General features: G+C 50.0%; 1 protein-coding gene across 1 annotated transcript in view; it reads left to right on the forward strand.

The window, feature by feature from the left end:
- The first annotated feature begins 1,542 nt into the window (after positions 1-1,542).
- Positions 1,543-15,709, forward strand: part of Capn9 (calpain 9) — a 48,228-nt gene continuing 34,061 nt past the window's right edge. The window contains exons 1-5 of the mRNA XM_008845786.3: positions 1,543-1,755; positions 6,503-6,572; positions 10,168-10,286; positions 11,109-11,242; positions 14,669-14,837. Of these exons, the coding sequence (XP_008844008.1) occupies positions 1,543-1,755; positions 6,503-6,572; positions 10,168-10,286; positions 11,109-11,242; positions 14,669-14,837 (705 nt within the window). The remainder of the gene's footprint in view (positions 1,756-6,502; positions 6,573-10,167; positions 10,287-11,108; positions 11,243-14,668; positions 14,838-15,709) is intronic.

The following is a 15,709-nucleotide window of genomic DNA, read 5'->3' on the forward strand; positions in this document are numbered from 1 at the left end:
TCTTCTAAAACATGATCTCTAGCCCAGGCTATGTAGCCAAGACCTTGAACTTCTGATCCTCCTGCCTCCATCATTCAAGTGCTAGGGTTACAGACATGCACCACCACTCCTGGTTTATGTTGTTCTGGGTAGCAAACCCACAGCCTCATGCGAGCACTCCATCAACTGAGCTATAGCCCAAGCCCTATTTCTTTTTTTAAAAAATATTTTATTAGGCTGGGCGTGGTGGCGCACACCTTTAATTCCAGCACTCGGGAGGCAGAGGCAGGTGGATCTCTGTGAGTTCAAGGCCAGCCTGGTCTACATAGTGAGTTCCAGGACAGCTGGGGCTACAGGGAGACCCTGTCTCAAAAAGAACAACAACAACAAACTTTTATTTTATTATCTTTATTTTATGTATGTGAGTGTATTGCCTGCATGTATGCCAGTGCACCTGTGTCATGCAATGCCCAGGGACATCAGAGAAGGGTGTCAGATCCCCTGGAACTGGAGTTAGGGATGGTTGTTAGCTGTCAAGTGGGTCCTGGGAACTGAACATAGGTCCTCTGCAAGAGCAGCCAGTCCTGTTAACCCCTGAGCCATCTCTTCAACCCACCAAGCCCTATTTCTTACACATCCATTTGATTGGGGCCTCTTGAGGACACCATGGGGTCAGGAGTCATCTTCATCACGGATGGCTGCTTGGTTGGCAATTCCCAGGGGCTACCTTGTACAAGGAGATTCTGCCATACCCTGTCACAGACTGTCTCTCTGCCAGCTTCTCAGATCCTGCCATCCTGACTCCAGGAAGAGAAGCTGGGCCAGACAATGCCTAATTCTACTTCTGAGATGCCTAGAGGCTTGGTTCAACTTTAAAAAGCCAGGTTCTGCTGGGTTCTGGTGGATTAAACTCAGGTCTTAATGCTTGTGCAATGAGCACCTTACCAACTGAGCCAACTCCCCAGCGCCACAGGAAAGGCTTGCTAGGGTCACAGCCCCATCCTGTGTCCACACAGTTGCTTCGGTGACTATCACAGTCAAGTGGGTGGCTGGAATACAGACTGCATGGCCCACACACCCAAACATCTGACAGAAGAGACTGCCAGGCCCGACTCTAAGTCAGGAGGGGATTACTTTCCCAGTGAGCTCTGTCCCCCTGCACTGTGCCACTGTGATTCACACAGCTCACTCCAACCCCAAAGCGCTGCCACTCTGCTTGAGAGCTGTGACTCCAGACCCCACACCACCCCTGAACCAGTCTGGTTCGCTTTCCCCATGAAACGCCCTCCCCGCCCTGTCCCTCTGGGACTCCTTAGTGTATCAGTCAGAGTTGCTTCCTCGGATCAGACTTGGCTGTGTCCCAGAGCTGCCTCTGGTTCCCTGAAGTGGGCAGAAGGCTTGCTCAGTATTTGCCATCTGGGAGGGCCCCATCTCATCTCACAGGGAGGTGCCCAGAAAATAGGTAGAGGCCAGGGTCAGAGCCCCTGGTTGTTCCTTTCTGCTGGTCACTCACTGCCTACCTCTTCACAGCCTCTCCCTTCAGAAGACTGCAGAGAAGCAGCCATGCCTTACTTCCATCGGTCCCTAAAGCCCCAGCTGCACCCAGTTCCCAGGGATGCCCAGATCACCCACTCCTCAGGTCAGAGCTTCGAGCAGCTGAGGCAAGGTTGCCTGCAGTCAGGCACCCTGTTTGAGGATTCGGACTTCCCTGCCAGCAACACCTCCCTGTTCTACAGTGAGAGGCCCCAGGTCCCCTTCGTGTGGAAACGGCCAGGGGTGAGTGGGGTAAGAAGGGTAGGGACACAGGTGGCTCGGGATGGGGGCAGCCCTGGGGAGCATGCAAGGGAGAAGCTGGCCACATGCAAGCCCACTGTGGTGAACTTTCTGGTTTATTGTGGGAGGCTTTGTGGAGAAATGGCAAAGACTCTGGCTGGAGACTGCAGGGTGTCTGGCCACAATGCTCTAGCCTCCAACTCCAAGTCTCACTGAAGCTGGGATTGTAGACAGAGAGGGTCTCAACTATGGACTGTGAGCAGGATCAGAGCTCTAACCTAAGGACAAATCCCAGGTGATATGCTCTACCACAACACAAGGGCAAACCAGCCAGGATTGCAGGGCCAGGTGAGAGTGTGAAGTCCTCTAAGAGGACAGCCAGCCCTTCTCTGCAGCTTCTGGGCCAGAACCCAGGAGGCACCACCAGACAGACAGATGTTTGCACTAGTTCTTAGCAGGTGTGCGACGGCTGAGCCCACAGCTAAAGTAGTGCTGCCGTCCCACAGTCATGCACCCCCTCTAAGAGGGGCCAGGCCACCCCGCCAACAGGCTACAGGTGATGTCTCCAGAAGGCACCAGATGGTGCCCAGGACACAAGGTCAATATTTTCTTGCAGTACCTGGTTATCTAGGGTCCTCCCTGTGACCCAGTGCCATGGGGTGGGTAAGGACATGTGTGTCCAAGGAGGGGCAGTGCACAGGTGCTGGGCCTAAAGGTGGGGCATCACCTCACCTGGAGATGACTGAGGTAGGGCTCAGGCCAGCACCCAGGTGTTCTCAGTAAACCACAGATTTGCTGCTGGAACTGTTGCTGTGGGCTTCTCCATCATTAGAAGCTTGGAATCTCATGTGTATCTCTGTGTGTGTGCATATGTGTGTATGCATGCACATGCCACAGTGCTTGTGTGGCAGAAGACAGCTCGCTATAGTTGGTTCTCTCCTCCCACCATATGGGTCCCAGGGATTGAACTTGTACGATCAGGCTCGGCAGCAATCAATCACCTTTACTCGTTGAGCCATCCTGCTGCCCCATTTTAGTTAGTATATCAGTATGTGTGAACACATGCATGTGGAACCGCACATGTAGAGGTCAGAGGACACTTGTTGGAATTGGTTCTCCCCTGCTATCTTGTGGGAGTCAGGGATCAAACTCAGGCCCTCAGGCCTACCCACTGTGCCACCTTGCTAGCCTCCAAATCTCATCTTACTCATCATCACTACCTCTTCCCATTGCTCACCATTAAAGTACTGTGAATGTGTTAAACACATGATATGTCTACTTTTAGAAAATGTCTACACAAGACACATGGACTCCTCAAAGGCTGTTGGGAAGTAGTAAGGACACCCTGCTATTTCCCGTCCTGGACAATGTCCTCTGTGTGTGTGTGTGTGTGTGTGTGTGTGTGTGTGTGTGTGTTTGTACACCACACAAACTTTCACTGGCTTCCATCTGTGAGGCAGTGGTCCTCATAGAAGCATGCAGTATTGAGTGCTGTCTTGGTGTCTTCTATGCAGAGAACCATAAATATCATCGAGTGGTCCTAGTGGGCCGGGGTGCAGGCTCCCAGGATATCTCTCATGATGATCTAAAACCACTGTAAGTGGGTTTAGTTTTCTGTGTGTGGCCAGTGGCAGTGAGGCAGGTGCTTGTGAGTCCTGTTGGTGGATGAGTAGATTGCTCTCTGCTGAGTAAGAGAAAGGACATTTCCAACATGAAAAGGCACAACAAGTCCAAGGAGACAGGGCAGTAGCTCTGAGGGTGCTGCTGCAGCCCTGTGTCCTTGGGGGTTTGTTTCTAGGCCTCAGCACCAGCACAAATGAGCACTGGCAGCTCAGACTGGGTACAGTGCAGTTTATCCAGTGGTGAACAGCCTCTCGCCTATGCTAATATCCAGGTGTCCAGGAGGGCTAGTCCTACACTATGCTAACATACAGGGGGTCATGTTCCTTTGGAGCCCACAAGCCTTTGTCTCCCCTCCTGGAGTGGGGGCCACCAAGAGCCACAGCGATTCTAAGTCTCAGCCATCAGTCCCAGAGGCTGACACCTGTGCCATTGATCCCCACCCAGAGCTGCCCAACCTTGGGGAAGCCTTGACCTGCAGGCCAGGGTCCTGATCCACAGCCCCTCCAAAGTGTCTGCCATATATCCCTTGCAAAGGTGTCCCCAGTCCCAGTGCTGGGCCCTCCCTGGCTGAGGCTAGGGCTGAGCCATCTTCATATTCATTGTAGTTCATCATCTCGTCTCCTGTCTGAGCCCCCTTCTATGGATTCTTCCAGAACTGAACCTGTCCTCTAGTCTGTGTGTGACCAGTATTGTCCCTTTCCCTGCACATTGACCTAGTCAGACAGTCTGTGCTCTGCATTCACTCCTACAGACATCTGTAAAATCAGCAACGAAGTACCCGTGAGCCTTGTGCTTCCTCTTACCTTGGTGAGGTGGAGGCGCAAGGCCTGGTTCAGGGCAGAGGTCCTGGGAGACACTGAACTGCCACCCTCTAGAAGGCTGGTGTCTGGGTGCAGCCCTTATATAGAGCGCATCTCAGCAGCAAATGTTGAGCTGCCCTGTGGGCTATGGGTGGGGTGGCCTGCCTTCTCATTAAACACAGATGTGCTTGAGGTAGGAGACACAAAGCCAACACCACATCACAGGAGCTGGGCAGCCAGACTGGCCCTCAGGGGACCCAGGGATGGAAGCCCTGAGAGGAGGGAGATGTGAGCAGGAGTAGGGGAAGGGCATGCTAAGCTGGGCTTGGAGCTAGACTCCAGCCAGGGAGGAGAGGTTGCAGAGATGGAATCGGCAGTGCTCCTGGCTGTACAGATGGAGAAGGTTGCACAGCCACACTGGGACACAGGTGTGGTGTTGCTGCCCAGTGCCTTGCTGCTTGCTCTGGGCATGGGAGATCAGGGTCAGTTAATGGAGAGACTCTGAGGCTGCTGTGCTGAGAGCAGGAAAGTAAGGTTGTGAAAGGGCTCAGGGGAAAGCCAGCCTCCTGCTGTCCTCCTGCCTGGCCTGGGCTTCTGGCACAGCGGGCAGCACAGCCTGTCCCAGAAACCCTCCCTCCAAGGTAACAAATAAATGCACAGTCCTTCCTGGGCATCCTAGAGGGCCTCATGAAGAGCCACCAGTTTTCAACTCAGCCCTGTCCAGGAAGCCCTTGGCCTTGAAGGAATTCCTACCCCCATCACCTCCCTGGGACTTAGGGAGGAAGCAGGGTCCTGGCAGGTAAGGGTAGTCAACTCAGGCCTCTAGTGAGAGGCATCACAGCTGGAGCTACTCAGAACATCAAGCCAGAGGCTCACTGGACAGACTTTATGTCCCAGCCCTGGCCCCTTCTGCACTCTGAGGTCTGATAATTACTCTACCAATCCTTTCCTCCCTGGTGTCACCCTGATCCAGTTGAAGTCCTCTGTGTCCAGAGCCTCTCTCTCAGCCTCAGGATGTGATTTTTCCTCTCCAGGACCTCCACAGACTCCTTCCTTCCCACATTTAGGTCTCTGCTCACCTTAGTCTTCTCCAGGCCTCCCAGTCACTCCCATCTACTTTACTCCAGCCCTTATAAGGCTAGCTGATCTCTCTCTCTCTCTCCCTCCCTCTCCCTCCCTCTCCCTCCCTCTCTCTCCCTCTCCCCCCCCTCTCCCTCTCCCTCTCTCCTGTGCTGAACTCCAGTGCTAGGGATAGAACCTGATACTCAAAACGACAGAAGAGAGCCAAGGCAGGAAGAATACACAAATTCAAGGCCAGTCTGGGCTATACTTGGGGGTGTAAAGCCAGCTTGGGCAACTTAGTGAGACCCCGTCTCACAATAAAAAATAAAACAAAAAGCCTGGAGATGTAGCCCATTTGCTTAGAGTGCATGAAGCCCCGGGTTCCATCCTCAGCACTGGGGATCAGGGGTCAGGGGGATAATGATCAGAAAAGGCTTGTTCTGAGCCTGTTTATTTCATCTGCTGTGTGGGGTCCTCAGAACTCTGCTGTGCTGTTCCAAGGAGGCCAAATACTGCAGACTCCTGCCTGATGCTTTCTGACCTCATTGTTGTGACATCTTAAGCCTGTTCTCAAATATGTACATTTTATATAAGTACTTTCCAACACTTCTAAGTACTTTATATGGAACTCTCTATATTAGATATTAAATGTTAATTATTACAGCAATGCACATATAATATACAAAATTGAATATATAGTAATGGATAATGTATAATAAAATGTACATAGTGCATGTGGATAAAATTATGAGTGACATGCACATAGCTCTCCTTGTGTAGTGCAGATATATAAAATATATTTGAAAAAAGAATGCACCTGGGTGGGGCATGGAGACACCTGCCTGAGGTGCCACATCACTTGTTCACTATGTGAAGAGTTTGAGGGCCTATAGGTGGCAGCTCTCATGGTGAGGGGCCACATGCACCGCACTTTTTGTGCTGGGTCAGGGACTGAGTGAGGCAGAACGTTTGGTGCATGGCAGACAGCCCACTTCCTGGCCAGGCATGGTGTGAGTTTCTACAGAGGATGGCACTAGAGCTAGGATGGCCCCCCAGGGGCAGGTTGTAGAGGGACTCAGTCAAGCCCAGGAGGGTCAGAGCATGGAGCTCTGGCAGCCTTTCACCTCCTCCTGACCCTCAGCTGAGGAAATCAAATGCATGAAGAGTCTTCCTCTCAAATGGGAGCATGGGGAGGTCTGTGCCCTTCTCTCTGTTGTGGTCACTATGCTGTGGATCTCATCCTATGAATATTCTTGCTCCTCCAGGAACTCGTACAAAACCCAGAATTCATTCTTGGAGGGGCCACCAGGACTGACATCTGTCAGGGGGAACTGGGTAAGTGGGGAGAGGTGGGGCTACCAAGAGGTGACCCAGAAGACACTCTGACAGCCACCCCTGGAACAGCACAGGCCCTCAAAGACCAGGGCACAGGGCTGGAGACATCAAGCCTACTGCCCCCAGCCATTCCCTCCCTAGTCTACAGCTGCCCTCCCTGAAGAGCGCCCAGTGGCCTTCCTGCCTTCGGTATTCCTGTTTTGCTGGGGACAATGTGTTTGGGTCCTGGGTCTTCAGGGAGTTCCTGGAGAGCTGGGGCTCCTCTTAAAGTGATGTCCGATGCAGGGACTCCCAACCCTGTGACTCCCCTCCCATGACTCCTGGCCTCATGGCACACTGATGCCTACACCTAAGAGGTATATGCCTACCCTGTTCACCTTTAGCTACTCCCCTAAGTTCACATACCTCTATTCTTCCCAAGCCACCTTCCCAGTATCTCAGATGAGGAAACTGAGGCAAGGGAAGCAAACAACTGATCCAAGGTCACAAATGACAGATGGATAGTCAGAGTTCAAAGCTACAGTCTAGCTACAGAAACACTACTTCTAACCATCACACCATATTGGCCCTGGAGCTCACAGCATCTCCCTCCTACAAGGGACCCTAGTGGGTCACAACAGCTAAGTCAGTCCTGTGTGAAACTGGGCAAGACTTACCCTTACTGCTTCTATGAAAAACAGAGTACTTAAAACATGCCATAGAGGAAAACACGGCTAGCTTGTGTAGCCCAACCCATTCAGAACCCAAGCTGTCACTGTGACCTAATGGTTAAAATAGGCCATCTGCAGTCTCATAGTGAGAACCTGAGCTGTCTTCAAACAGAATCCCAAGTCCAGCTGCCTAGACTCATGACAGTTAACTAGACTGAGCTAGATGATAGATAGATAGATAGATAGATAGATAGATAGATAGATAGATAGATAGATGAGAGAGAAAGGAAGGATAAATAGAAGAAAGTACATAGAAGAGAGATTATAGAGATAGATAAATGATGGATAGATGATAGATAAATGGATAGATAATAGATGATAGATATTATAGATGATAGATATGATATATGATTGATAGATGACAGATAGGTAAATAGATGATAGAAAGATAAGTTGATATACCATAAAAAGATCAATAGATAGATCACATATAGGTAAATAGATAAGTAAATAGAGGATAGAGGTGATAGGTATGATATATAATTTCTATACAGATGATAGATTGATGAATAAATAGATAACAGGCAAATAGATGTGTAGGTGGATGAGTGGTGGATAGATCGATGATAGATGGATGAGTGAATGGGTGATGGGTGGATAGATGGATGGATGGACACATGAATGGATATACATATGGACAGCAGATGTATGACAGACAGGAAGGAAGAGAGGTAGCGGTACGGATGGACTCTGGATATATCGATCATAGATGTAGACAGAATTACATTTTCTAGGTGTAACTTGGACTTATCAAAAGCTTACCTCCAAACAGCTTTCTTTTACTGAAGTCAGCCTGTGGGGGAAGATTCCTTGCTGTCCCCCTCTTGCCCCACTTCTCAGGCCTACCTCATCATCCCTGAAGTCCTGCATAGCTATTCAGTGCAGAACCATTGCTAGATCCCTTTGTTTTCAGTGTGGTATTTCCCGTTGCTGTGAACATGTATTGCAATTATAGGGTGGGCCTCAAGTTGATTGACTCTAAATATTACTTTGTAGCACTTTTATCACATTCAAATACTGTACAAAGAAGATGTATCAATTATGAAGGGTAATGATAAAATGAACAGCTGTGAGATGATGCCCACAGTACAAGCTAGGGCATCCCAGTTCCACCAGTGCTCATCCTTTGAAACCCTAAATGCTGTCGTCTAGCTGGTACATGACTGACCAGCAGTGACACATCCTCAGGCCCAGCCCTTCAGGCCCAACAGGGACATCAGCAAACTTGCTTTGTTGCTGAGTGGGGTTACTTTTTATGGGATTTTTTTATTGGTTTCTGGTTTTGCTTTTTGAGACAGGGCTTCTCTATATTGTAGAGAACTTGGTATGTAGCTCAGGCTGGCCTCAAACCTGTGATCTTCCTGCCTTTGCCTCCTCAGTTCTGCGATTACAAAGTCACAGCCAGCAATCATTGTTGAGTCTTTTTATCTCTTGTAAATTGTATGAGTAATAATGTCTTCTGATGTTCTACTCTGGAGCTCAGAGCATTGTTGGCTAGCTGGAGCTGTGGAAATCTCTAGCAGGGAAGGATGCATCTTTCTCTACTGAGCAAAGCTGTAGCTTGGAGGGCAGTGGGGGGCAGCCCACAGCAGAAGTGACTCTGACAGACTCCAGTTGGCTCTGGCCACTCTTGAGCTGAGTGCAGGAGCCATGTCTCTCTCTATCTCTGCCCCCAGCATGGCATGATGCCCACCATCATTGGTAAAGTTGGTTGCACAGAAGGCCCTGTCATCTTCCAGCCATATCGGTGCCTTGTAGCAGCTCTCAAAGCACCCAGACCCCTAAAGACCAATGTGTGAGAAACTGGTCCTCCCTAGCCCATCAAGGCTGGGGTGACATGTACCTACTGGTGATACCTCAGGGAAGCCAGACCGAGGACAGATAAAGCACCTGTCCTCATAAGATTCTCTCACCTGTGCATAGCAGCCAGAAAAGGGCCACTTTTGACCCAAGTCTAGGGATGCATGGTGCTTTCCAGAAATGTTACCTCTGCAATGTTGACACTGTCTACTAGAAATGAATAAATATAGACGCAGCCAAGCTGTCCTGTGGGGTAAGTGGGTCTGTCCTTACTTCACTGCACTAGTTCTCAGCAGTGGACTCCATGCAGACCAAACTTCATTGGCATTTGGCCTCGCCTCTTGGTTGTCCTCCAGATGTGCATCAGCGCAGAGACAATGGGGAATTGGGCACATTAGTCATCAATCTTGAAACCAAAAGATAATTGAAAGCAAATGGAAGTCATGCTTAGTGGCTTATACCTAGCACTTAGAAAGCTGAGCTAGGACGATTGCTATGAGTGTAAGGTTACACAGTAAATTCCAGGCCAGCTTGAGTTACAGAATGAGACCTTGTTCAAAAAGACCAGGAAGGAAGGAAAGAAGGAGGGTGGGAGGGAGGAAAGGAGGGAGGCACTCTTGCTGCTTATAGCTGAACTGAGCGTGGGCCAGGAAGGCCAGCAGCTCAGGAATGGGCCAGGCACTGTTGTATTCTTCCTACCCTTTCTCCTCCCAGTACTGCAGGGCTGCTGTGAAACGTGTATGCACACAACCACACAGCCCAAGTGGATGCTTCGCACATCTGCAGCCTTGGTCCCCGGGGGGGAGGATGCCGGGACCCCACTGAACTGAAGTGTAATAGAGCCCCGTGTCTGAAATCAGAGTCAGTAAACCTTGCCCACAGTGCCCAGGAAGCAACCACAGGGCAGGGCAGGAAATGAGCAGGCTGGGGAGGCCGAAGGTGACAGATTTATCTGGGGTCATTGTTTTTTTTAGAAAAGCTGAGATGTAGCTGATTGATTCCCCATTCCCCTCTGGCATTGCCTCTTCCGGGCTCCTGTGAATCAGTGGTAGAAAGTATGATGCCTGTCTGCCTTCACTCTTCAGGAGATTGCTGGCTGCTGGCGGCCATTGCCTCCCTCACACTCAATGAGAAAGCACTGGCCAGGGTGGTTCCCCAGGATCAAGATTTTGGTGCTGGCTATGCTGGGATCTTCCACTTCCAGGTAAGGGGAGCCTGAGGAACAGTGCCAAACCACACAGAAAATACCCTCATCCTGGGAGGACGTCCATGCATCAGGCAGGATGAAAGGCAAAGTGTAGGGTACCTCAGGGACGGGATGGCACTCAGGCACCCTGTTCCTCTAGGGAGGATTTCTCATAAGCAGAGTGGCTTTTCTTACTGAGGGAGTGCAAATGTGGAGACCTTGAGAAACTTTAAAACACAAAACTGAGATCCTGTTAGAGTCCACACAACCCATTACTGAGCCACAGGGCCAGGCTTGTCCCAGGGGTATGCTTCCTGTCCTCTCCCCTCCCCAGCCTACCTCTCCTCCACCCAGGCAAACACACACTTAAAAAGGAACACAATGCACACACATGCACATGCTCGTATAAGCCCATACTCAGAATGTGGATTAGGGGATGTGGGACAGTGATGCACCAAAGCTGGAAGAGAGTGTGTGTGCCTGGAGACTGGGCTAGGTGCGAGCGGACCCAAGCCCATACTCTATCACCCCCTGTGCACCTAAACTGGCTTCTTGTGGAGAAGACACATTAGCCCTGAGCACAGGAGTGTCTACTGTGACTCTGCTCCCTCTTCCCCAGTTCCATGAACTGGTGTCTATGGTGAGTGAAGACCACCATATGCATATGACCTAGTGGGCAAAGCTCAGGTGGCCCTACCATGGCACCAGGTGGGTTTTTTCTCCAAATACAAGGGCAGTTTTCTCAGAGGGAGAAGACAAAGGTAAATATTTACTAGTGGGCCCACACCTCCATTTCCGTGTGACTCACCCTTGGAACCTTTGTCTCACCCTGGGCACTAGTTTTGGCAACACAGTGAGTGGCTGGATGTGGTGATAGACGACCGCCTGCCCACCTTCAGAGACCGCCTGGTCTTCCTCCACTCAGCTGACCACAATGAGTTCTGGAGTGCGCTGCTGGAGAAAGCCTATGCCAAGTGAGCACCCCCCAACACACCCCGAAACCTGGGCTCTGTTCCCCCCCACAAAGCTGGTTGGTGGGGAGACTGAGACGCAGCTCGCAGGGAAGAACCATGGCTACCTGTGGGGACCTGGGGCACCGGCCATTCTCATGCAGTGGCCTTGATGTTTCCAGCCTAAGGCACCATGGCCACATGTCCACTCTGCCTTCCCAGTCACTGATCTGGCCTTGAGAATGCTGATGGGAGGGCTGAGGACCATGACTGTGCCCATGTGTGGCAATGGCTCCTCCAGTCTCCTGCCAGGTGCTGCTACAGCTCAGGCTCGAGGGCCACAAACCACATGGTAGAGAGACATTGTCTGCCCCCATCAGGACACTTTTCCTTTCCTTCTTTCCTTCAAAACTTGCTGTGAAATATTCACAACATAAAATTCACTATTTTCTTTTCTTTTTTTGGTCTTTTTTTTTGAGACAGGGTCTCCCTGTAGCCCCAGCTGTTCTGGAACTCACTATGTAGAGCAAGCTGACCTTGAACTCACAGAGATCCGCCTGCCTCTGCCTCCCGAGTGCTGGGATTAAAGGTGTGCACCACCACGCCTGGCATAAAATTCACTATTTTCATATTCTGCAGGTATAGTTCCATGGCATTAACACACTCCCATGTCATGGGAACACAACACTCCTCAGGACTGCTCAACTCACAAAACTGAACCTCTGTCCCCATTAGACACCGACATGCCTGTCCCTGTCCCTCCAGCTCCTTGTTGCACTGCCCACTTTCTTTTTTTTTAATGGTTTTTAAAAATTATTTTCTTTATTATTTTACATGTATGAGTGTATTGCCTGCATGTATGTGAGTACACCCGTGTCGTGCAATGCCGTGGAGGTCAGAAGAGGGCTTCGGATTCCCCTGGAACTAGGGTTAAGGACGGTTCATAGCCACCATGTGGGTGCTGGGAATCAAACCCAGGTCCTCTGCAGGAGCAGTCAGTGCTCTTAACCGCTGAGCCATCTCTCCAGCCCCTCCACTGTCCACTTTTTGTTTCTGTGATCTAACCAGTCTAGGGACTTCACATGAGTGGAGCAAACACATCCATCTCTAATCCCCAAATAGCCCCAGTTCCCTCAGATTCCCATTTTCCGGCCTATGACACAAGCACCCCATCACACCACAAACATATGCAATGAACCCTGATGGATGGGGACCCTAGTGGCTTCAGAGATACTTTCTGAGAGATTAGGACAATGTGCTCTAGTAGATAAGGTCTTGTCTCACAGAGTATGGGCAGACAGTTCTGATACAGTCATCCACACAATGAATCGAGCAAGTCAGGGACACAGAGGACAGGTGGGGAAGCTGGCTGCTAGATGTTAGGGGTAAGGTCACCCACCCATGTGGAAGGGACATGTGCAGATGGAGGGGCTAGAGGAGAGGATGAGCTTACACGGCACCCATCAGAGGTGGTGAGAAGTGTGTGTGTATACATGGGTTATGCACACAAATGTAAAAAACTGGGCATAGCCGTGCATGCCTCCAACACCAGCACTGTGAGGAAGTAGAGACAGGAGGATCAATGGGGATTTCTGGCCACCAGACTGGCTCCAGGTTTGGTGAAAGATCCTGTCTCAAGGGATAAGGAGGGAACTTGAGAAAAGATGGCGGTGGAATGAGGTGTGGCCCAGGCAGCAGGCCTCAAGGCCCAGAGCCCACCAGCTCCCAATAGACCAAATGCATCTGATAGACCATGTGAGAAACCTTATCACACAAGATGAATATTTACCTGACCATAGATGCTTCTATATTGATCTCAAAGTTCTGAACCCAGGATGTGATGAGTAAGAAAGAAAATGGTTGGAGAGCCAAGATGGGGGTGCAGCCGGAGCAATGGCAGTGATGGTGACTCTGGGCACAAGGACCTAGAAATATGACTCCAGGCCTCTTCACTGGATTAAGAATCTTGATGCTTCCATATTGAGCTCAAAATTCTGAACTTGGAACTTAGGGAAAATAACTGAGGAGCCAAGATAGAGGAGCGACATTGGCCTGGCCACCCATGTGCATCAGCAGGGCCATACTGGCATGACTGCCCACATGCAACAGCACCCTGGTGGCACCCATGGTTGGCCGACCATCATCATCACCCAGTGGCTGTCAAGACTGGGCTGCAGTCCTCAACAACATTAGGAATCTGAGAAGGCTACAAATTTCAGAAAATAAGCTGGTGAAAAGTGGGACCTCCCAGTTGCCACTCAGAGAATCTTGAATTGGAGGCCTGTGAGCTCACTGCTGCCTGTTGTGAGGCCCTAGCTTCTGCTTTTACCTACAGCAAAACCCTGAGGGGAATCAGCCTTGGTCCACTATGTGGTCATTGTGCTGAGTGAGGCCCAGAAACATCCAAAGTGTAACACATGCAAGGGCTGCAAACAGCTAACTTTGATGAAGAAAACCAAGGTTCTCAACTGCTGAGAAAAAGAAATCCCTACTTGAAATTCCTAAGCAGTGTGCAAGAGAAACAGAAATTAAGGGTAAAAATTAATTTACAAGAAACCTGGGAATATTCTGACCCCAAACCATGTACAAATGAAAGTAACCTTACTTTGGCATACCTGAGTATAAGAATTATAGATCACGCCAGGCATGGTGGTGCATGCCTTTAATTACAGCACTTGGGAGGTAGAGGAAGGCAGATATTTGTGAGTTCAAGGCTATCCTGGTCTACATAGTGAGTCCCAGGCCAGCTGGGGCTACAAGGAGACACTGTCTCAAAAAAAGACCAAAAAAAAGAATTACAGATCACTGACACTCTAATGAGATGTGATTTCTCTGGCATCCAGTTTATATGTGTAAGATGGATGGGGTTTTCCATTTGCAAATAGAAGACACAAAGTTGGGGGTGGAGGAGATAGGAGGTGATAGGGTGAGGGTGGAGATGGGGAGGAGGTCTGAATATAACCAAAATTCATTGTATGAAATTTTGGAATCAATAAAATTTCTCTTAAACTTAAGAAAGGGGAATGAGGAAGAGAGCAATGGAGTGGGACACCAATGTCTTCCTCTGGCCTCTGTGTGTGCACAGGCACATGCACCACACACATGTACACACACATTTACACACATAATTCAAGCAGAAGCTAGGCATGGTGACAAAGGCCTGTAATCCCAGCACTGGGAAAGCTGAGGTAGGAGGATTGCTACAAATTTGGGACTAGCCTGGTCTGCACAGCAAGTTCCAGCCCAGCCGTATAGAAAGACCCTGTCTCAAAAATTTTTTTTCAAGCAGAATCTGGGCATGGTGACTGACTCTTGTTAGAACCCAGGTCCCCACTGTCAGCCACTGTTCTTCCTTGTAGAGCCTGGTCTGTGCTCTGTGGACTGAGCAAAGCCTGAACCACTCCTTGTCCCTCCACTCCCCAAACTGTCCCCATTCTGTTATCTTTTCAGGCTGAATGGGAGCTATGAGGCACTGAAGGGGGGCAGCACCATAGAGGCCATGGAAGACTTTACTGGGGGTGTGGCTGAGAACTTCCAAACCCAAGAGGCCCCAGAGGATTTCTACAGGATCCTGGAGAAGGCCTTGAAGCGTGGCTCCTTGCTGGGCTGCTCTATAGATGTAAGTGTCTGGCTAACTGCATCCAAGTACCACTGTACAGAGATCCTCACCAGGGCCTCTGGCTGTGCCCCAGAAGGGGCAGGGGTGTCTGGAAGGTACTCGTCTTACAACGCAAGTTTTGGACTGGAGATGTGACTTTGTTGGTAGATCACTTGCCGAGCATGCAAACAGTCCTGAGCTCCACCTCCAGCACTGCATAAATCAGACATAGTGACACATGCCTATAATCCCAGCACTCAGGAGGTGGTGGCTGGAGAACCACAAGTTCAAGGTTATCCTCTACTACCTGGCAAGTTCAAGGCCAGCCTGGGTAATGTGAGACTTCCTCAAACAAATAAACAAACTGTAATTTAATGCTTTTTGGATTACAAATACACCTGCTGTCAGGGGTAGCAGCCTCAAGAGGCCTAGAGGCACCTTTGTTTGCCTCTCCCATCACGTCCAGAGCTGTGTTCCCACAGTAATGACCCCAACCAGGGCCCCCAGCTGCCTTCAACACAACACTGCCACGCATCTGCACACCAACATGGAAGGCCAGCTTGGTCTCACTGAAGGGAACCCTCCAGTGTGCTTTCCTGAAGTGTGTGCCTTTCATTTCCTACACCATGAAAATAATCAATCCTATCAGTAAACAGAGCCCTAAAGGCGGGTCTCTAATTTCTCTGTACATATAACACACACATACAGGTATAATTTTATCTCCTGTATTTTTTGTTGTTGCTGCTGTTTGTTTTTTGAGACAGGGTCTCCCTGTAGCCTCAGCTGGCCTGGAACTTGCTATGTAGAACAGGCTGGTCTCAATCTCATAAAGATCTTCCCACCTCTGCCTCCCAAGTGCTGGGATTAAAGGTATGTGCCACCACACCCAGACT

Source organism: Nannospalax galili, unplaced genomic scaffold (assembly GCF_000622305.1).
Source record: "Nannospalax galili isolate Female #2095 unplaced genomic scaffold, S.galili_v1.0 scaffold702, whole genome shotgun sequence".
Taxonomy (NCBI): domain Eukaryota; kingdom Metazoa; phylum Chordata; class Mammalia; order Rodentia; family Spalacidae; genus Nannospalax; species Nannospalax galili.